This window comes from Eleutherodactylus coqui, chromosome 13, assembly GCF_035609145.1.
Source record: "Eleutherodactylus coqui strain aEleCoq1 chromosome 13, aEleCoq1.hap1, whole genome shotgun sequence".
Classification (NCBI taxonomy): Eukaryota; Metazoa; Chordata; class Amphibia; order Anura; family Eleutherodactylidae; genus Eleutherodactylus; species Eleutherodactylus coqui.
Genome location: NC_089849.1, coordinates 68,536,322 through 68,557,733, shown reverse-complemented (window position 1 = coordinate 68,557,733; position 21,412 = coordinate 68,536,322). Strand labels below are relative to the sequence as shown.

Below are 21,412 nucleotides of genomic sequence, written 5' to 3'. Positions count from 1 at the left end.
TGCCCGCTTTCAGGCCAAATTTTGGACGGAAGAAAACGCTGCTTTTGGCGCTTTTTTTTCCCGGTGTTCTCAGCCGGATCTGCGATGGAACCTCCAACCGGAGGTGCAGATGTGGAACCGGCCGTATTCCACTTAATGACTAATGCTATGACCCTGAGGGATATACATGTATGTCCTCCAGCATCGGGGTTTGTATACAAGCGGGGCCGACTCTGTGACAGCTAACGACTGTCCGCAGCATCGATCGTGACCGTCCCGAGTAGCGCTTAGCGGTCCTGACCGGTCTTCTGGTGACTAGAACACGGGGTGTCATTTGGTCGTTGTGGTAGCTACAGGCCTTTTGAAGGCCCTCAGGGTTGCTGGGTATTTCTGCCTATTAGCCTGTTCTAATCGAATGCCAACAGCCATACTATATACCGAAATACTGAAGCATTGCAGTATGGGGTATGATTGATCATTAACTCACATGTTCAAGTCCTCCATGGGGACTAAAAAAAAAAAGTTTTTCGTAATTGTGAAAAATAAAGGATATTGAAAGATCTAAAAAAAAAAAAAACCTTTTCAGAAGATGGCGGCAGAAAATAATTTTATTTAAAAATATATATTTAATTTTTTTCAATGTAGTGCAAAAAAAAAAACTACATGAATGCTGTATCCTAGTAATCGTACTGACTCTTGGAATAAAGTTTTCATGTCATTTTTGCCGCAGTGTTTTATCGTAAAACCCCCCCAATCCACCCAAGATGGTGAAATTGTATTTTTTTTCTCCAATTTTACTGCACTTAGAAATTTTTAAAAGTTTTTCAGCACATTATATGGTACATTAAAAAGTGCCATTGAAAACTACAACTCACACCGCAAAAACAAGCGCTAAACTGCTAAGCCCACAAAGTTCACAGCACTCTGCAGTACATTGTTAGTGGATTTCATCGAACCCCATTCACTTACAGCAGAAAAATCCACAGCGATAGATGGCCCCGCCGCAGCTTATAAAATCCACAGCGATGGGTGGCCCCGCCGCAGCTTATAAAATCTACAGCGATAGATGGCCCCGCCGCAGCTTATAAAATCTACAGCGACAGGTGGCCCCGCCGCAGCTTATAAAATCTACAGCGATGGGTGGCCCCGCCGCAGCTTATAAAATCTACAGCGATAGATGGCCCCGCCGCAGCTTATAAAATCTACAGCGATAGATGGCCCCGCCGCAGCTTATAAAATCTACAGCGATGGGTGGCCCCGCCGCAGCTTATAAAAACCGCAGCGATGGGTGGCCCCGTCGCAGCTTATAAAAACCGCAGCGATGGGTGGCCCCGTCGCAGCTTATAAAAACCGCAGCGATGGGTGGCCCCGTCGCAGCTTATAAAAACCGCAGCGATGGGTGGCCCCGTCGCAGCTTATAAAAACCGCAGCGATGGGTGGCCCCGTCGCAGCTTATAAAAACCGCAGCGATGGGTGGCCCCGTCGCAGCTTATAAAAACCGCAGCGATGGGTGGCCCCGTCGCAGCTTATAAAAACCGCAGCGATGGGTGGCCCCGTCGCAGCTTATAAAAACCGCAGCGATGGGTGGCCCCGTCGCAGCTTATAAAAACCGCAGCGATGGGTGGCCCCGTCGCAGCTTATAAAAACCGCAGCGATGGGTGGCCCCGTCGCAGCTTATAAAAACCGCAGCGATGGGTGGCCCCGTCGCAGCTTATAAAAAGCGCAGCGATGGGTGGCCCCGCCGCAGCTTATAAAAAGCGCAGCGATGGGTGGCCCCGCCGCAGCTTATAAAATGCGCAGCGATGGGTGGCCCCGCCGCAGCTTATAAAATGCGCAGCGATGGGTGGCCCCGCCGCAGCTTATAAAATGCGCAGCGATGGGTGGCCCCGCCGCAGCTTATAAAATGCCAGACATGGCTATTTGTTGTGCGTGGAGTAAATTCGATGGGGTGCGATCATAAAATAACGGCGTTTCCGCTTTCAGCAGTCTTGTGGTACCGTACACAACTGCATGTGAACATTGAACTCCCTGCGGCTCTCCAGTCGTCCTGCTGATTTTTGGGACTACCGAATTCTTCTGGTTTTTATGCATAAGTTGCATTAGAATTTAGCTGTGTTTTTCTTCACCAACTATCCCCCCAGTCACATTGTAAAAGTAGCGCTGCAACATAATTCCACCATCTTGCTAATTCGAGCAGTCAAGTTGTACATACTGAGGAGATCCCTGTAAAGGCCCTTTTACATGCAACGATTATCGCTAAAATGGCCGCACAACTGAACGAAATGATGACATTTTAGCATAAAACTACAGGCACAGAAATGGCTTTTAGGCCGCATACACACGGGCGATCCTCTCACGATGCGACAGCGCTACAAATCGCATGTATGTGGAGCCCATGCTCTCCTATGGGTTCTTCCACACTATGTTTTGTAGGCTGTTGCATTGCGAGAATACAAAATCGTGGCCTGCTCTATACAGCCACGATTTGCGTGTTTTTTAAATTTATTTTTCCTAAGTTTCCATATAGACTTTTCTATGCATCGCATGAAAACGCTGTGTTTGTGTGACGCAACTTTTATAGCAGAAAATCCTACCGTAAAAACCCTGAAATAAGCCCTGGCTGCATTAAAAAAAAAAATCACCTAAGAAGCGCTGCCAGCTGTGTCGCGGGTCTCTTCATCAGCTCTGACACTCGTCTTCTGTCCTCTGCCAGCCCTTCCTGAATTGTAGGATCAAAATCCCCGCCTCCAGGAAGGGCTGACTGTGATTGGATCACGAGCCCCGGGGGTCCCCCCCCCCCCCTCCTTCCTTCCCAAAAAAATAATAATCCTCGGAGGTGGTGCTATAAAGTCGCACAACTTTGTAGCATCACATGTGACTTTGTAGTAACACAAAATTGCGGTATTACCGGACAGCGGTGGTCTGTGTGATAGCGCTATGATTTTTCTCCCACCAATATCAAATCGCGCGTGTGAATGCGGCATAAATCCTTTCCATTTTCCTCATTAGCTAAAGTTGTTTGTTCGTGTGTGTGTGTTTATGCGAGGGATTATCTGGCCAGCAGAATTCCATGGTTTTATCCTGGCAGAATAAACAATGTACTCATTAGGTATGTAAAGCAAACGCAGTGAGTACATTGTTTACTCCCATCAATGTGGCAAGCCGCGCAAAAGACTGAAGGATTTCCATTCAAATGGAATGTCTTTTGAGCCGCTTGATGACTATTTTTATGCCGACTAACGACAAGTAAACAATAGAGCACGATTGCCTGCGTCTACATGTAACGATCACCACTCGCTTTTAGCCGTTTGAACGAATTTTGAGTTAAAATCGTTGCGTGTAAAAGGGCCTTAAGGCTGGGCTTTACAGCGTATTACCTTAACTATGTACGCCCGTGTGATACGCGGTAACTCGCAGGCAATCAAGTGCGCTACGCAGTTCCTATCACATTTGCGTGTGGAATTGCGTAACATGCGAGTGCAAAAAAAATAAAACTGCAGTATGTTCTGTTTTGCTGCGTATATATGCAAGATAGAGGCTTTGTTCTTTATGGGCGCGCATGTACGCGCGCCTATACGCAATTACAAATAAATATTTTTAAAAACACATATTGTGCACATGACCGGATGCGCGAGATACGCTGTCACGCTCAGCAAAATTGCGCAACCCTACTCGACCGCAGACAGGGTCATGGCCGGCTCCACAGCTGTAAAAAGGCTTCTCAAGCGACCGTTTTAGCAGTGTGTTTGTAACGTACGCTAAAACAAATGCTGTATCTTATTTTAGAGCAGATTCTAGTTATACGCGGATTTTGAAATCCGCAGCGTACTCTGTTGTAGAAAAATGGCGCATTTTCTCTTCGAATTTCAATCATTGCAATCCATTGAGTAAAGCCACTGCGAAAATCTGTGCCATAATCCGTAACAAACTGTCCTCACTGATACACTGTAACAAACAGGAGCCGTGTGAGCAGCACACAATGGGAGCGTGTTGTCCGCCCCTGGCCATGGATGGATGAATGCTTCTATTCAGTGCAAGCAGAACTTGTAAAAGTCCTGAGGAATTGAAACCTGTGACAATGTCTCCTTACAGGAAATCCCCTTTAGCGTCGGCGCCTCGTGACCGCGGGGCTCGCAGTGCGTTGCGCAATATGTTCTTGTCGCTGTCTCCATTGACAGTGATGTGGGGAAGCAAAGTACCTTTCCATCCGCCGCTACACTCCTAGACCACGATGTCCTCCTTCAGGCGGCGGGGCGACATTCCGGCATGGATTTTGCTACAATTCTGCAACACTATTCGCGTAATTTTGTCGAAAAATTCGTCCCGTTCATAAAAAGGTTGCGCTCCGCCGCCAATAGAGATTTATTATCGTCCCGTCCACATGGCTTGTACTATAAACCCTGCAGTATACTCCGTGTGTAACGCCGGATTCACATGTATTTGCGCAGATTTTTGTGGAATGGGTGTTGCGTATTTGCGGTATATTTTACTAGACTTTTTGGACTCGCAAGTTGTGCATAATTGACCGCACGCCGATGCCTTACCGTATAGAACCGTGGAGTAAGCCGCACCCGGGTGTCCCTTGCTTTCCCCTTTGATCGAACCATTGAATTTCGCCATGGCATGATCCGTATTTGTTGTGGCATTTTGGTTTCACCAAACCTCTGCAACCAAGTACAGCAAAGGGTTAAAAAAAAATCCATTCGCTCACAGCATAAGAAACGGGCAGCGGATTCTGAGCACGCTGCGCACCGCAAATTCGCAGGCTGCGTGATCGGTTGCAGAAATGTGTTTTATCACAGATTCTCTGCAGAGAGAAATCTGCACCAGATCAGCACCAAAATCCGTACGTACCGCGTGCACACGCTTAGGCGCGACCAACGGTATGGCTATTACACTCTTAACTCTTAAGGGGGTTGTACCGGGATTTCAAGTTCTCCCCTATTCACGCTAGTCTCACGTTTGGCCTTGTGTGTAGTACGTGTTGGGCGCCGCTCACGTCTGCGTTGCTGAAGCCACCTATAACGTAGAGCCGGATCCGTTGTGTAACATAAAAACACTCGCTAGATTGATTTGTTTGCACAATCATTGTGCCGTGTGAACGCACGCAGGAAAAGACCCATCAGCAATCCGATCCTTGATGCCAACCGTAAAATCATCGTTGGTCTGATGCCGAATCCATCGTCCAATTTAAACAGGCAGTCCTTCATTATGAAGGACTACCTGTTTACTGTGAATGGAGGCGGACCGCCAGGATGATCCCGATCCGTGCCGCCGCCATTCACAAGAGCGTTCATCGCTGAGACAGATGTCAGGCGCTTGGGCACCCGCCAGTCGTCCCGTGTAAGGGGGGTAAGACCTGCACTCAGTGGGCTCCGTTGTTTTATAATGGAGTTGGGTTCTGTTGTTGTGTCCGTCATTTTGTCATTCTCCCAGAATTCGCGACAGACTCCAACGTGAGCACGGCCTGCGCAGAATGCAGGTATCCATGAAGCAACGAGCGCCAAAAATCCAATGAATTAATTGTATACTTTGCCTTTACAGCCAACGTAAAAGTAATTTGGAAGTTTAAACAACATCATACCGTATAGATAGTAAAGGGCAAGAGGGGTGTCGTCTCTCCTTAAGGAGAGCGCCCAAAAGTGTAAGGAGACTTATAAGGCCATGCAAGCTCCTCTGGGTAATTTATGCAAATAAGGAGGATGGAACAATACCTCTGCAGCGCCACCTATTGGATGGCAATATTCCTTCAAATCAATGTACGACTTTTTAACAAGTCTAAAACAATGATTGTGAATCTTTTTTTTTTCCCCCCCCGTATTGCGGCATGGGAAAAAATGGCAGCACGATTCTAGGTTGAGCGAGCCAACAATGTATTTTCGTGTATAAACGGGCCGGTCGAGTGCGATCGGGTTAGCGGTGACGTCACTCGCTGGTTCAAACAAGAATCGGCTCGTCTAAAAGGACCACAAGGCCAGTTTCTTATGAGCCTATCGACTCAAAAATGGACAGAAGTGGCGCATGCTGTGTTTATAAAACACAGCCATGTAAATAGTTTCATATATATATATATACTAGCTGATATACCCGGCTTCGCCCGAGTTAATTTGGTACTGGTGTTTATCTGGTGTTCACATGGAAAATCTTATGAAGTCGTGGTTACTTTAGAGATACTGAGGAAAAAGATATGTTCACCATTTTGCATAGTTCTCTGCATTACCCAGGAAACACCACGGGAGGTAACCATGCAACGCTTCCTTTCTATAAAATGACATCAGGAAGTGAGAGAATTAGATTACATACATAAAATTTGGACACTAATTCTTTTGCGCTTAGAATTGAATAATCGAGTTGGGACCCATAAACATTTCATATTTATGACACAATCAATGCTTGTGCCAAATTTCATGTTTCTATGACATTGGGAAGTGAGAGATTTAGATTATGTACGTAAAATTTGGACGCTAATTCTTTTGCGCATAGAATTGAATAATCGAGTTGGGACCCATTAGCTTTTCCTATTTATGACATAATCAATGCTCGTGGCAAATTTCCCGTTTCTATGACACCGGAAAGTGAAGAAATTACATTCCGCACGTAAAATTTGGACGGTAATTCTTTTGCGCATAGAATTGAATAATCGAATTGGGACCCATTAGCTTTTCCTATTTATGACATAATCAATGCTCGTGCCAAATGTCCCGTTTCTATGACACCGGAAAGTGAGAAAATTACATTCCGCACGTAAAATTTGGACGCTAATTCTTTTGCGCTAGAATTAAATAATCGAGTTGGGACCCATTAGCTTTTCCTATTTATGACATAATCAATGCTCGTGCCAAATTTCCCGTTTCTATGACACCGGAAAGTGAAAAAATTACATTCCGTACGTAAAATTTGGACGCTAATTCTTTTGCGCATAGAATTGAATAATCGAGTTGGGACCCATTAACTTTTCCTATTTATGACATAATCAATGCCCGTGCCAAATTTTAAGTTTCTAAGGCATTGGGAAGTGACAGATTTAGATTATGTACATAAAATTTCGATGCCAATTCTTTTGCGCTAGAATTGAATAATCGAGTTGGGACCCAATTACTTTTCCTATTTTGGAGATAATCTATGCTCGTGCCAAAATTCATGTTTCTACGATATCGGGAAGTTGGAGAACTTTTGGCGAGTGAGTGAGTGAGTGAGTGAGTGAGTGAGTGAGTCAGTCAGTGAGTCAGTCAGTCAGGGCTTTCAGCTTTATATATATATAGACTAGCTGATATACCCGGCTTCGCCCGAGTTAATTTGGTACTGGTGTTTATCTGGTGTTCACACGGAAAATCTTATGAAGTCGTGCTTACTTTAGAGATACTGAGGAAAAAAATATGTTCACCATTTTGCATAGTTCTCTGCGTTACCCAGGAAACACCACGTGGAGGTAACCATGCGACGTTTCCTTCATATAAAATGACATCAGGAAGTGAGAGAATTAGATTACGTACATAAAATTTGGACACTAATTCTTTTGCGCTTAGAATTGAATAATCGAGTTGGGACCCATTAGCGTTTCATATTTATGACACAATCAATGCTTGTGCCAAATTTCATGTTTCTATGACATTGGGAAGTGAGAGATTTAGATTATGTACGTTAAATTTGGACGCTAATTCTTTTGCGCATAGAATTGAATAATCGAGTTGGGACCCATTAGCTTTTCCTATTTATGACATAATCAATGCTCGTGCCAAATTTCCCGTTTCTATGACACCGGAAAGTGAGAAAATTAGATTCGGTACGTAAAATTTGGACGCTAATTTTTTGCGCATAGAATTGAATAATGGAGTTGGGACCCATTAGGTTTTCCTATTTATGACATATTCAATGCTCGTGCCAAATTTGAAGTTTCTATGACATTCGGAAGTGACAGATTTAGATTATGTACGTTAAATTTCAACGCCAATTCTTTTGCGCTAGAATTGAATAATCGAGTTGGGAACCAATTTCTTTTCCTATTTTGGAGATAATCTATGCTTGCGCCAAAATTCATGTTTCTACGATATCGGGAAGTTGGAGAACTTTTGGCGAGTCAGTGAGTGAGTCAGTGAGTGAGTCAGTGAGTGAGTCAGTGAGTGAGTCAGTGAGTGAGTCAGTGAGTGAGTCAGTGAGTCAGTGAGTGAGTGAGTGAGTGAGTGAGTGAGTGAGTGAGTCAGTCAGTGAGTCAGTCAGTGAGGGCTTTCAGCTTTATATATATAGATAACCACAGACCAAATGTGGATTAAAAATACAGTGAGAGCGGCCTGACCGCACAGACTAAATATAATCACAATCTCACCACATGCTAAAGTCCGCACCGTTGTGCTGCACAAGGGATTTTTATAACGTTAACCCTTTATTTAAGAAAAAAAAAGTTCTGATCAGTCATAATTACAAGTAAGACCAGTGAGGGTCCCGGAGCGGAGACCCCCAATTGATTGCTAAAACAAAGAGGCTAAAGTGCTCAGTTGAGTGCCGTACCCCTTCACCAGGGATCGGCTCTTAGGATGTCGGAGTCTGGACACACTGCTAAACCCTCCTCTCCGAGGATCACAGCCAAAGGGGCTCAGCACTCACATGACCTCTTCTGCGCCTTCATTTTAGCAATTGGTGGGCTTCGCAGCACCCAGATCCCATCGATCAAAACTGCTGACATGCCCCTATGACATTTTGGAAGTGACTGTTACGCTTTAAGGGGGCTTTCACGCATTTGTGCAGATTTCATACAGCGAAAATCTGCATCACATTCCGCATCAAAATCACCATTTGTGCGGATTTTGACACTGATCCGCAGCAGACTTCACTTTTTCATTTGGAAGGGTGAAATCTATGGATCCGCTGCAAAATCCGCACACAATGGGGCAGATTTTGGCGCGGATCTGTATTAAAATCCACAACGTGTAAACGCACCCGAAAGTGGATTCTTCTATATTTCACAGATTTTTTTTTTAAGCATCTAGCATGCTGGTGCAGATTAAGGGCTTATTTACATGAGCGTATATCAGCTGGCTGATATACGCATCCATCTAAGCAGTGTTGTGCCCAACCCCCTTTCCTCCACTCCGGCGTTTGCAACGAGAGGGGGCGGAGCTATGCCCTGCTCTGTCTCGCCCACTCCCATTGCAAACTTCTCTGAGGGGAGGAGAGAGGGTGAAGGGGGGGGGGGGACTGCTTAGATGGAAGCATATATCAGCCAGCCGTGAAAACGCAGGCCAACATGCGCTCGTGGGAATAAGCCCCAGAAGTGAAGCTTACTGAAGACGGGACAGACTTAATTTAAAAGGGCTTAAATGAGAATGAGAGCTGAAATGTAGTTGCTTTGGGCAATGGCTCCGCTCCTCCTTTGCAGCAGTTTGGATGACTCTCCGCTCACATGCAGCATCCTGAAACTTGTCCATTTACCAGCACAGAGGTGTAACGCCTTGGACTGCGCTACAAGCATGGGGTTTGCTCAGTCCATGTAGGTTTTACAAGAGGTTATATTAGATAAGGGAAAAATTGGCAATCATGTGAACGTTTTAATTAATGTGGTAATTACTAAGGAACAAAGGTATGAAACATCCGCTTCACCCATGTGAGAACACAAGCGCCATTTTGGTAAGTGGACGGTTTAGGGGGCGATTTAATTGTCCATTACAGGCATATGAGTCAACATACAGAGATCTTTTCTTTACCTGAGTCCGTGACGAACATCCAGACAAAACCAGGTTTCACCGTGGGCATAGATGGGGATTCTTTACTGTAAAGGTGGGCCATATACACAAGAGATGAACGTCTTCCAAACTTGCCGATTTCAACTGAATCGGGGGACCATCTGATGCATATGGTGGTGTCCTGACTCTCCTCTGACGAAGTATGTCCAAGGGTGGGTATGGAAGGGTTGGACATGTTCTGTAGATGGAGTAATATTATAGCTGATTGCAGCTCATGGTTCCCTTACATGTAGTTGATACGTGGTACATTCCATCAATCTATTAAGGCTATTTGTCACTATTGGGTTTTGCACCTTCATGGAGTGCCAAAAGGCTAACCTTCAATGCATTGCCTAGTGATTCTCCTAATTCTTTCTTTACTTGTTCCCGTAGGTACCTGAAAGAGTTCCGGACTGAGCAGTGCCCACTGTTTGTGCAACACAAATGCACCCAGCATCGACCTTATACCTGTTTCCATTGGCACTTTGTCAACCAGCGAAGGCGGAGATCTGTGAGACGTAGGGATGGCACGTTTAACTACAGTCCAGATATTTACTGCACAAAGTATGATGAAACGTCGGGTTTATGTCCTGAAGGAGACGAGTAAGTTTTTCTGCAGTGAATAGGCACAGGATCCTTAACAGCGAGTGGCGTTGGTCAGCTGAGCTGTGCCTACAGAATGTAATGTAGTACTTTAACCCTTTCCAATCCACTGTCTGACGTCTTCCTACATTCCGATTGAAGCTTGTACAGCTCCAATGTCAGAAGACGTCCGACAGGGTATTCTTACCGTCTATTGCCAGCCACTCCTCTGTCGGAGCCTCTCCCGCGCACACACACTGGCTTTAGCCAGCAGATGACACCGTTGTACAGCAGCAAACAGAGAAAGACTTTTAGGAAACCCTGAATCCAAAAATGGATTGGAAAGGGTTAAGGGCCTTAGGCTGCTCTCACACAAGTGTCTGTTACAACACAGCATTTTCTAACGCATTTAAAAGCATTTGACAGCGTTTTTTAAATGCACCCCATCATTACAATGAGTGATGAAGTGCTAAAATGCACTAAATTAGAGCGGACCGTTCAAAAATCACACTTGTCTGTGAAACCCCATTGAAATCATTGGAGGTGTTTTACAGTGTTACAATGCCGAGTTATCATTAGGAGAAGATTCATCTCCTATCACATCAGCATTTCACAACCTCTTCAGCCTTGGGGCACCGATAGGAAAAAAAATGCTTACCGCGAGTCACCGCTACCAAACCAGAGGTTCGGTCAGCGTCATGGCTTATCACGACATATGACTTTCCTCCAATACTTCGGGAACCTAGCGGCCTCTACTGAACACAGTGCCGCTGACCCCTTCTGCAGCACCTGATCAGTGGCGCTACTCTCACTGGAGGCTGCTGGCGCAGCTGATTTTGAGTCAAGATCCACACAACGATGGTGCATATTTTGACTCTGTTGCAGAAATGCTTTGGATTTTGCCATGGAATTTTCCACTGCAGAAGAGCCGCAGCATTTGCGATACGTGTAAACCTACCCTAAGGCTGAGTCCACACAGGGCTGACATACTGCAACAGAACAGCAGTGGAAAGTCTGCATCGAAAGTTTTATTGTATTTTTGTGCAGAACTTACCCTCTTATTGAGAAGAGATGAATTCCGCAGCGGAAGCGGCAATAAAATTGACATGCTGCAGAATTAAATTCCGCACCACACATCTATTTCCATGCCGGTTTTATGTGGATTTTTTTTCCCGCAGTTTGTGGGTAAAATTTTTAAGATCTCCTCCACTTTGCAGCTATTGCAGACGTCGCAGAATTTCCGAGTGGAGGGTACGCTCAGAAATTCCTCTGCAAATCCACCCTGTGTGGACCCAGCCTAAAGGGGTTTTCCAGGCAGCGCCAGCCGGGTTACACACGGGGTCGGAGCTTGAAGCGCTGATCCAACCCCTATGTAGTGGCTGGTGCTCCTAATTGCAGGCACAGCTCTCATTGAAATCAAACTAAGCTGTGCCTGGAATTTCAAGCACAACTTCATTTATTTCAATGAGCGTTGCACCTGCAATTATGAGTGCCGGCCACTACACGGGTTGGAGCATTGCCTGGAAAACCCACTTAATGTCATCTGAGGGATTCCCAGCCTGGGGAGGGTTCTTGTGGCAAGTTGGGAATCTCTGTCTTACATGCTGGCCAAATGAATGGCCATCCATTTACGATATCCCTGGCGACAATACAGCTGTAATAGACCCAGCAGTTGTGGCAGCAATACATGTAAGTGGAGAAAAGCTGATTCCAGCAAGCTGCGCTGGTCATTGTCGGCCTTGGCAGCATTACCACAGGTAGACAGAAAGACTAGACAAAGGTCTTTAGGGCTGCGTGTTATGTGCCCTAACCGCTGCGTGTACATATTTCCATCCTCATACATCAGGCTGTATGGGGTCAGTCAAAGAAATCAGACTGTCTATTAGTTTACATATGAAATTCTGCAGCCATCCCAGGGTGTAGAGATACTGGTTGAGATCATGCAGTATGAATGGCATCTGCATAAAGATAGATTAATGTACAGGTTCCTCCTTGCTTAAATCCAAAGTAAACGTTCAAAATTAAACTTTAGTTTCTTACCACATTTCTAGGAACCTCTGGATTTCAGATTTCTAATCTCATTTCACTTCATCCTTTTGTGTTTTACCCAGTTGCCCTTTCCTGCATAGAACGACAGGTGACACAGAAAGAAGATACCACCTGCGCTATTATAAAACGGGCATCTGCATCCATGAAACTGATTCGAAGGGTCATTGCACCAAGAATGGCCAGCACTGCGCCTTTGCCCATGGTCCCCATGATCTCCGCTCACCAGTATATGACATCAGGTAGTCACTTGCAAACAAGTCACTTACTGCCTTGAGTAATTCACCTGTATGCGACATGGTATGATTAAATGTATTAGGCTGGCTGCAGACGGACGGGTCGGATTCCGCATGCGGGAGCCACTTCGGAATCCGGCTCTCTCCCTGGCCGGTGACCTTGCATACCTGGTCTTTTCTGTATTGCAGATGACTGTGGTGGCGCGCTGTCGGTCATACGCAGTACAGAATTTTTTTTCCCAAATATTTGTTTTTCCCACGTCTTCGCCCACCTAACCACAGTGTTAATTGCGGATGGGCCGTGATTTGGATGGCTTCCATTGACTTCAGTGGAAGCTGTCTGTGCGGAGTCCCCACAAAAATAGAATATGCTGCGATTTTCTTTTTTTTTTTTTTTATTTCCTCCACTCGTGGAAATCGCAATTAGTTTCCACGAGAGTGAAGAAAAAAGCTATTTTTTCCCTAGCATGTTCTGAAGGTATTTGCTGCGGATCCTCCCTGCGGAATGCCGACTGCAGATTCCGCAGCAAATTCATGTGCAGCCAGCCTAAGGCAGTGTGTTGTACTGATGCATGTCTTGCTCCATATAGTAAGAAGATTTGATAACTCCTCTATGCCAGAACTGTCTTAAAGGCTATGGACACTTTTGACATGGGAAAACTTTGAGTTAAAAAATGCCCTACGCTTCAGGATGTAATCTTCATTCTCTTTCAGACGCTGATATGCAATTTGCAACCTGCTCCTAGTATCATATTGCCTAGTATCATGTGGCCGAATCCCTCCTAATTAATACATGCTGGATGTGAGGTCTGTGTGTCCAGGATGCTGCTGTCTTCACTAGCTCTCATGTATCAGTGCAGCTTCATTCCTGGACTGATTTCTCCTCATACAGCCCATGATAGAACTTTTCTCCTTTGTTCTGGCAGACACTGTTGTTGCAGAGTATGTGATTTCCTCCCCCTGTAGAGTCTGCCATGATTTCTCTCCTTTCTCTACACTCAGACACAGTACAGCCTGTGTGATCTGCTCTCCCTGATGACTTGGATGTTTTGGCCCTCTCCACACTGTGATCTGCCATTTAAAACCTATTCTCTCTCTTTGATGCTATCTCTGCAACACTGAGAGGGGTGGGTAGAGCAGAATAGCTGATACAGCCAAATGCGGTGTACTGTGGGATCTGTGTCAGAAGCAACTAGCAATGTGAAGACGTTACACAGACTCCATGGTAGCAAAGTGATAGGAAATTTTTAATGAAGACTATTCAGCAAGTTGCTTAATTTTGCATTTAGGAAGCAAATGAACATTACAAAAATCAGCAGAAAGGTGTCCATAGACTTTAAATTGTGTTGTTGTTGGACACATTTAAAATTAGGAAATATTTTATTCTTTTTTTCTAATGTAGAGAGCTTCAGGCTATGGAGGCCCTGCAGAATGGACAGCCGACCCTGGATGGAAGCCTGGAAGGGCAGACTGCAGTGGCCGCAAGCCATGCTATGATAGAAAAGATTTTGGGGGAGGAACCACGCTGGCAGGGTGAGAGGCTGAGTGCAATATGCGAAGTATGAGTGATGTCCGACCTCAGGACAAGGAACAAAGTAGATCCCTCTTTGGAATATATTACAATTATCTTCTACAAAAAACTATATGTCAAACCACTAATATTAAATCAATATAACCCCGCAAAATTGTTAGCACAGTGTTTGTATCGACCGCAATAGAAGAAGTTAGCACAAGGTGAACAGCATAAAAAAGTGCTAATTTTACGGATTCCACTTTATAAAAAGATTGAACAAAAAAACACCCAATAGTCTTGTGAACCAGAATAAGATACCATTAAACACTACAGCTCGTCCCGCAAAAAGAAGCCATTCTAAGAGTCTTAACATTTTGATTTCTGCATCGACGAAGCTGTCTGAGGGTTAGTCCTTTGCAAGATGGATTGTAGTTTTCATTGATGTCATTTTTGGGAACATCTGACATTTTTGATGATTTTTATTACATTTTTGGAGACAAGATTAATAAAATTGGAATTGTTTATGATGTTCACCGTGCAGTATAAATTAAAAGTTAGTTTAATTCTATTAGTCAGTGCGATTCCAGCAATGCCAAATTTATATAGTTTCTTTTTACCATTTTTGCCGACTAGAAAAAAAATTTTTTTCATTTTTTTTTTTTCATTTTTTTTTTCAGCTGTTATTGGGGAATGCAGGAAAGACCTTGGGTATAGCTCCTGCCACTAGGAGGCGGACACCAAGTGAAGAAGTGTTGGCTCCTCTTACCAGCTATACCCCTCCTGTAGGCACCAAGCTAAATCAGTTGTAGCTTAGTGTTTTTTAGAAGGTAGACCACCAGTTCCTACAGGTCTTCCTGGATTTTTGACCTTGACTGCTTGCCTTGAACACACAGGGCAACACAGTTACCCTATTAAGTTTCTAAGTAGTGACATCAACCTAACCTTCCTGCTATTCTCCCTACCTCCGGAAGAAAAAGTGGCACAGAGAAGCCATAACTCCTCCTTGGCCTGCCAGCTTACCCATTTCTTGGCCCAGGGCTTCCTGCTCCACCAAAGGGAGGTGAGACATTACAGGGGTTCACTGCTGGATACCTCGTTGTTCCACAACGCTCTCAAACAGGTGAATATTTGGAACTCATTACCATGCCCAAGCCACATCCTTTTCTGCACCTGATTTCCCACAAATCTCAGAGGAAGAGCCTTCCTTGCAACAGTATCTCGGCATCCCAGTTTTACCTCTGCCATCCCACTCTCTCCCACCCATTGGCTTTGAAGCCGCACTGTTGGCAGTGCTTTTGTAGGCATGTTTCCCCTCCTGTCGCCATGGCACTCTCCCCCTTGCTTCCTCGATCCACAAACAGGGTGTGTGTAGGAGGTGGGCACACTTGTATGCTGCCACTTCCAGTACCCATGCACCATGCTAGATTCCTCCTTCTCCGCAGGCATCCACTTCTGTTATCATCGGAGGGAGCAGTACTTCTGTTTTGCCGTGGCCAAGGACTGAACCTAGGTTGCTATAGGGCAATTGTTATTGCGCAGCTTGTCAGTCTATTTCTCATGTGGCTACTACTCCATGCAGTAGCAGTCCCTTTCTCTGCGTAGACTATCGCACTCAGTTCTATCCTTTTCCGCATTGTTGCATAAGGAGGCGTTCTCGCAGTCCCCTTCTAGGGACCATACGCAGTATAAAGACGAAATTTCCGACTCAAATTCCTCTTTGGGCGATAAGCAGTCCTCTAAGATTTGTGCTATAGTTGACGCCCTTATCCTGGTAAAGAGAGGCTCCAAATTCAGGATTTTACATGTCAGGGAGTCATTTATCTTTAAATGACTCAAACGCTGACACAAAACTTTCCCAACCATGGTGAATTCGAGCAGCTCCTTGCCAAGGAATGGAGTGTCCCAGACAAAGATTTAGCTAAACCTATCCATCATGTATCCCTTTCCTGAGAAATCCATTAAAAATTGGTTAAGCACCCCCCCAGTCAATCCTCCAGTTTTTCGGCTCAACAAGTGCACCCCCCTTACCATGGCCGATGTGGATGGGATCAGCATGACAGGAAAATCGAATCCTTTGCCAAGTCTTCATTCGTGGGAGTGGGAGTATCCCTCCGTCCCATCTTTGCTTCTTCATGGGCCAGCAGGGAAGTCTCAAAATGGGTGAAACAGCTGCATTGTGGTAGTGAGCTTACGCCAAAGAATTAGCTGACATTGCTCAGAAGATGACACAAGCTGGAAAATTCACCTGCGAGGCCTCCTTGGACATGGCAAGACTTCTAGTCAGCTCATCTATGGCTTAAGTGTTGGTCAGTGGATGTTACTTCCAGAAGTTCCTTAACCAGCCTCCCCTTTTTTAGTTCTTTTTGAGAGGTCACCTACACTACATCATTGCAGAGGCCATGGGCAGGAAGAGTTCTCATGTTCCTCAAGATCATTCTAAACATCAGTACGTCACAAAGAAAAGAGAACAATCTTTTGTTCCTTTCGCAGCTACTCGTACAATCTGCATTCAGATTCAAGGCAATCTTTGTAGGAGCAAAGAAAGAGACTCTCCTTCAAACAATGTCTGTCTGTTTTTTTTTGCCCCTCCACCCCCACTTTTGGTTCCACAAGAGCTCCTTACATCCATCCCATCAAATCACCTTTCTCGGTCTATCCTTCAACACCATCCAGATGAGAGTCCGTCTTCCAAAAGACAAGCTCAAGGTCCTACAGCACAATATCTGTCTACTACAATCCCGTACACACCTTTTCATTTGCCGGGGCATGTTTCTGATGGTCTACTTATTTGAGGCAGTTCCATAGGCTCAGTTTTACAGTCCTCCCTTACAATGAGTCAATCTCTCCTCTTGGAACCACTCGTAAAAGGAGCTGGACTGCAGCACAGCAGCGAAGAGGGAAGTTTTTGTGATCCTGTTATGAGCGGAAGCCCATATCCCAGCCATGCACATCTCGGGAGTGGACAACTGGGTAGCAGACTTCCTCAGTAGGGAGCAGATAGACCTAGGAGAGTAGTACCTCAATAGCAAGGTCTTCAAAGAACTCTACAACAAATTGGGCAAAGCAGACATGAATCTGATGGCATCCAGGTTTAACACCCATCTCTCCCTATTCAGAGCCCGCACCCTTGATCCTCAAGCCATATCAGTCAAACGCATAGGAAATTCCGTGGTAACTGTTCTCACTTCCATACGTCTTCCCGTCAATTCCACAATTTCTTAAGGCAGCCAGATTGGAGGTTTTTCCGCTAATTCTCATGCCCTCTGCTGCTGAGACTATCTTCTGTAAGACGCGGTCCATCACCCGCATTTACACATGCTGTGTTTGACAACGTGGCTGTTGAGTCCTAAGCGCTCAAGGCTTCACAGAACGGGTCACTTGTACTGTGAGTTTTAGCTCGGAAGCCCACCTCTTCACGGATCTACCATAGAGTCTGGAAATCTAAATTTGCCTTGTGCGAATAGCATAACTATAAGCATAAGTCACACTTTACTCCTTACCACCCAATCTTTCCTTTCTCCAATGAGGAGTGCATATGGGCCTGAGCCTCAGCTCTTTGAAGGGTCCGTTCTCTGCGCTTTCCATCCTCTTTCAATGCCCCCTGGCTTCCAAGTACCTTCCTCCAAAGAGGGTGGCCATACCTTTTCTTCTTACCGCCAACCATCCATCCCCTGGGACTTGAACCTGATTTTGAATGCCTTACAGTCTGCCCCCTTTGAACCTATGCACAACATCTCACTTCAATTTTTTTTTTATCCTGGAAGGCTGCCTTTCTGATTGCAGTATCTTTGTTCCACCATGTCTCGGAACTGGCGTTCTTGTCATCAAAATCTCCTTTTCTAGTACTACACTAAGAAAAAGCAGTATTCTTTCCAGTTCCTTCCAAAAGTGGTCTCGTCTTCCCATCTCAATGAGGACATTGTGTTGCCGTCGTTCTTCCCAGATCCCTCCCACTATCTGGAACATCATCTTCACAAGCTTGATGTAGTTCAGTGTGCGGGTTTACCGCTCTCGGACAGATTCCTTCCGGCGTTCTGACTCAGTCTAGCGGCCTTCAGATCTGCCGTTGCTTGCTCGATTAGGTCCGTGATTGGAGAGCATACCGCTCCAAGGGTAGAACTCTACGTTTTCGGGTCATGGCCCACTCCAAGCGAGCGGCGGTTGCCTCTTGAGCAGTTTTCCACAAAGCCTCTGCTCTGCAAGTTTGCAAGGCTGCGACGTGGTCTTCACTTGATACGTTTCTTAAATTTTTCAGAATTCACACCTTTGCATTTTGTGATGCTGCTATGGGTCGCAGAATTTTGCAGGCAGCAGTGTCCTGAACACATTACAGGTATTTCCTGGCCCACCCCTGGGGACTAGTTTTGAACGTCCCAAGATCTTGTTCCCCAATGAGACAGACGAGAAAACAAGATTTTTTTTCACTTACTGTAAAATCTTTGTCATCCGCTCATAACACCCCCTAAATGGTTGTTCACAGGGAAGCCTGGTGTGATTAGAAGTGTTTATTGTGCAAAAATAGTAAAACATGAAAAAACTATATAAATTCGGTATCTATGTAATTGCATCAATCCAAGTAATAATATTATGTTATTTTATACCACAAATTGAGTGCTGTAAAAACAAAACCCCAAAAGCAACGGCAGTATTTCAGTCTCCACCCCCCCCCCCCCCCCCAAAAAAAAAGTAAAAAAGTCTTGCAATAAATTATATGTACCCAAAAATGATGCTGTTTAAACAATACAACTTGTGACGTAAGTAAGCCCGTCATAACCAGGTCAATGGAAAAAACTGTAAAATTGGTTGATCATTAGGGACTAAATTGGGCCGGTCATTAAGTGGTTGGCATTCTCATATTCAGACATTCAGTGTGGACGGATGGTGAAAGACCAATAAATCGGGTACCACAATGCATGTAACCCATTTCCCCATCACGTAAATTCGCTAATCCTTATCCTCTGGATCTTTTAATAGTTGTGTCTCAGCTGTGCCAGACTTTCCCAATAGTGCTTGTAGACGTTAGTAACCTTATGTGATAAGTTAGATGCCAGGTTGGTGCCGTCCTGGCGTTCTTGCAAGTAACCAAGTACAGATATGTGAAGTGATTCTCCTGTTCACTTGTCTGCAGACACTACCTATGTGCTTGGGCACTACAAGACAGAACAGTGCAAAAAGCCTCCCCGACTCTGCCGTCAAGGATATGCATGTCCCTATTATCACAATAGTAAGGACCGTAGGAGGAGTCCACGCCAAAATAAATATAGGTAGGTTTAAGGACAAATAATGTCTGATTTTGATTTTCTTTGAACATGTGTGAATCATTGAAAAAAGCCGTATTCTTGTAAGACATCGAGGCTATGTTCACACAGGGTCGAATTTGCTGCCGATTGTTCGCAACCGATCCACAGTGCAAAATCCACACCATTTAGTGTGGACTTTGATACAGTTTTTGGTGCGGAATTTGGTACGGAGTTCACCCCTTCATTTGAAGGGGTGAAGTCCATACGGAAAATCTGTTGCTATCATTGACATAATGCGGATCCCAAATCTTCAACGCAGGTCAAATTCTGCAAGGGATTTCTTTGGCAGCGTGTGGACGTGATTTTGAAAATCTCATCCACTTTGCTGCTACTGTAAATGCCGCAAATTTTCTGTGGAAATGGGTTGCATGGGGAAAATCCACTGCAGATCCACCCCGTGTGAACATAACCCAAGTGTGCGGAAAGATACTATTGCAGCATTTGAGCCCTGCTGTCCTATTTAAAAGTGTGTGTCCACCTTTTGAGCACCATTCTGCAATTCATACTTAGGATTAAAGGGAATCTGTCAGAGCCATTGTCACTATTAAACTAGTTACAGTGCTGAGTAGGGATGTGAAATAAATTAGCGAGCCTACATTTAAGGCCTTTTTGCACACAACGAATCGTTGGCCTTTGAGCGACAATCCTTGCATGTACACGTGCGCCCGTCATGCACTTACGTCCATCGCTGACTTCAGGTCAGCATGAAATCCGTCATCCCTCATAAGAGGGGACCGCACGCTGAGTTCTCAGTGTGCAGCGCTGATAACATTCTTTAACCGCTGCTGTCTCGCTGGAAAACAAAAGTGATGTATTTAGGGAACAGACCACCCGCTGTTCTCTTAATACAGACAAATGAAGCTATTTAGCTACTAACGGGCTGATTAGCCTATTAGTACCTAATGCAAAATGATCGCTCAAAACTGTCAGTTTCTGATGAATTTTGAGCGATCCTCTGTGTGTGTAAATTCTCCTTTATTGTGGTATGTCCTCCATGCTCCCTGTGCATCCGCCTTTGTCTTGATAGCTGCTGATGGAGCATGTCTAAGATTTCAGCAAGTGATTTCTGCAGAGAATGACATTGGACAGCAAAGGGGCTGTCAATAAAGACAAAGGGACCAAGGTTATAGAGGAGAGCATGAGCATTGGTCATGATTGGCATTACCTACTGAACACTTGAGATTCATTTGCATATTAGATAAAAGTTGTTCTCTCTAATTAGAACTCAACAACGATGAAAGGATTTTTGTTAATGTGTTTTACACCCCAAACCAGTACTGTAATCTGTTTAATAGTAACCAGACACTCTTTAATGTGCAGAACAGGTTGCATAACTTTAATTACATTATGTATCCAGTCCTGATTATGATTTACAGCCTATATTGCAGTCCAGATTCCATTCACAATGGCTTAATGTTTGCTCACGTCCTGGCCATTCTTTCTTCAGCTGTAATGAGGATTTGGTGCACAAGTTTTCAAATGTGTTCAGTTTTTTCTTTTTAAAGTAACTTTTTTTTTGTTTGTTTTTGGTTTTTGTAGGTCTTCCCCTTGTCCAAGTGTGAAACATGGAGATGAATGGGGAGACCCCAGTAAGTGCGAAAGTGGGGACTCGTGTCAATATTGCCACACAAGAACAGAGCAGCAATTTCATCCGGAGGTAATGGCCTTTCATGTGGTGTTTCTTTTGTATCCCTGATTCTGGATTAGTGTATCTGGTAATCTCCTGCCATCCTTTACAGATTTACAAGTCAACCAAATGCAATGACATGCAGCAGTCTGGGAGCTGTCCACGGGGGCCCTTCTGTGCCTTTGCACATGTTGAACGTATGTTGCTCTATTAATCGTCTCTATATACACCAGGGTGCTACGTATGGTACCTTTACACAGTGCAATTATTGCCCAAATCACTGGAAACAGAATTTGGGCTATTAGTTGTTCCGTGACCGCTGACGGGCACTGAGCGAGGCATTAATCTATGGAATGACTGCTTGTTTTGCAATGAATGGAAGCCAGTGGCTGGAAGAGATCTCTAACCCGCCC

The 21,412-nt window shown here is 44.8% G+C and overlaps 1 protein-coding gene across 2 annotated transcripts in view; it reads left to right on the top strand.

The window, feature by feature from the left end:
- Positions 1-21,412, top strand: part of UNK (unk zinc finger) — a 37,922-nt gene that overhangs the window by 1,043 nt on the left and 15,467 nt on the right. The window contains exons 2-7 of one of the 2 annotated variants that reach the window (XM_066588234.1): positions 10,089-10,298; positions 12,389-12,565; positions 13,962-14,092; positions 19,201-19,336; positions 20,912-21,029; positions 21,112-21,196. In XM_066588234.1, coding sequence (XP_066444331.1) covers positions 10,089-10,298; positions 12,389-12,565; positions 13,962-14,092; positions 19,201-19,336; positions 20,912-21,029; positions 21,112-21,196 — 857 coding nt within the window. Of the gene's footprint in view, positions 1-10,088; positions 10,299-12,388; positions 12,566-13,961; positions 14,093-19,200; positions 19,337-20,911; positions 21,030-21,111; positions 21,197-21,412 lie in introns of those variants that run through there. The other variant, XM_066588235.1, reaches the window with a different exon arrangement.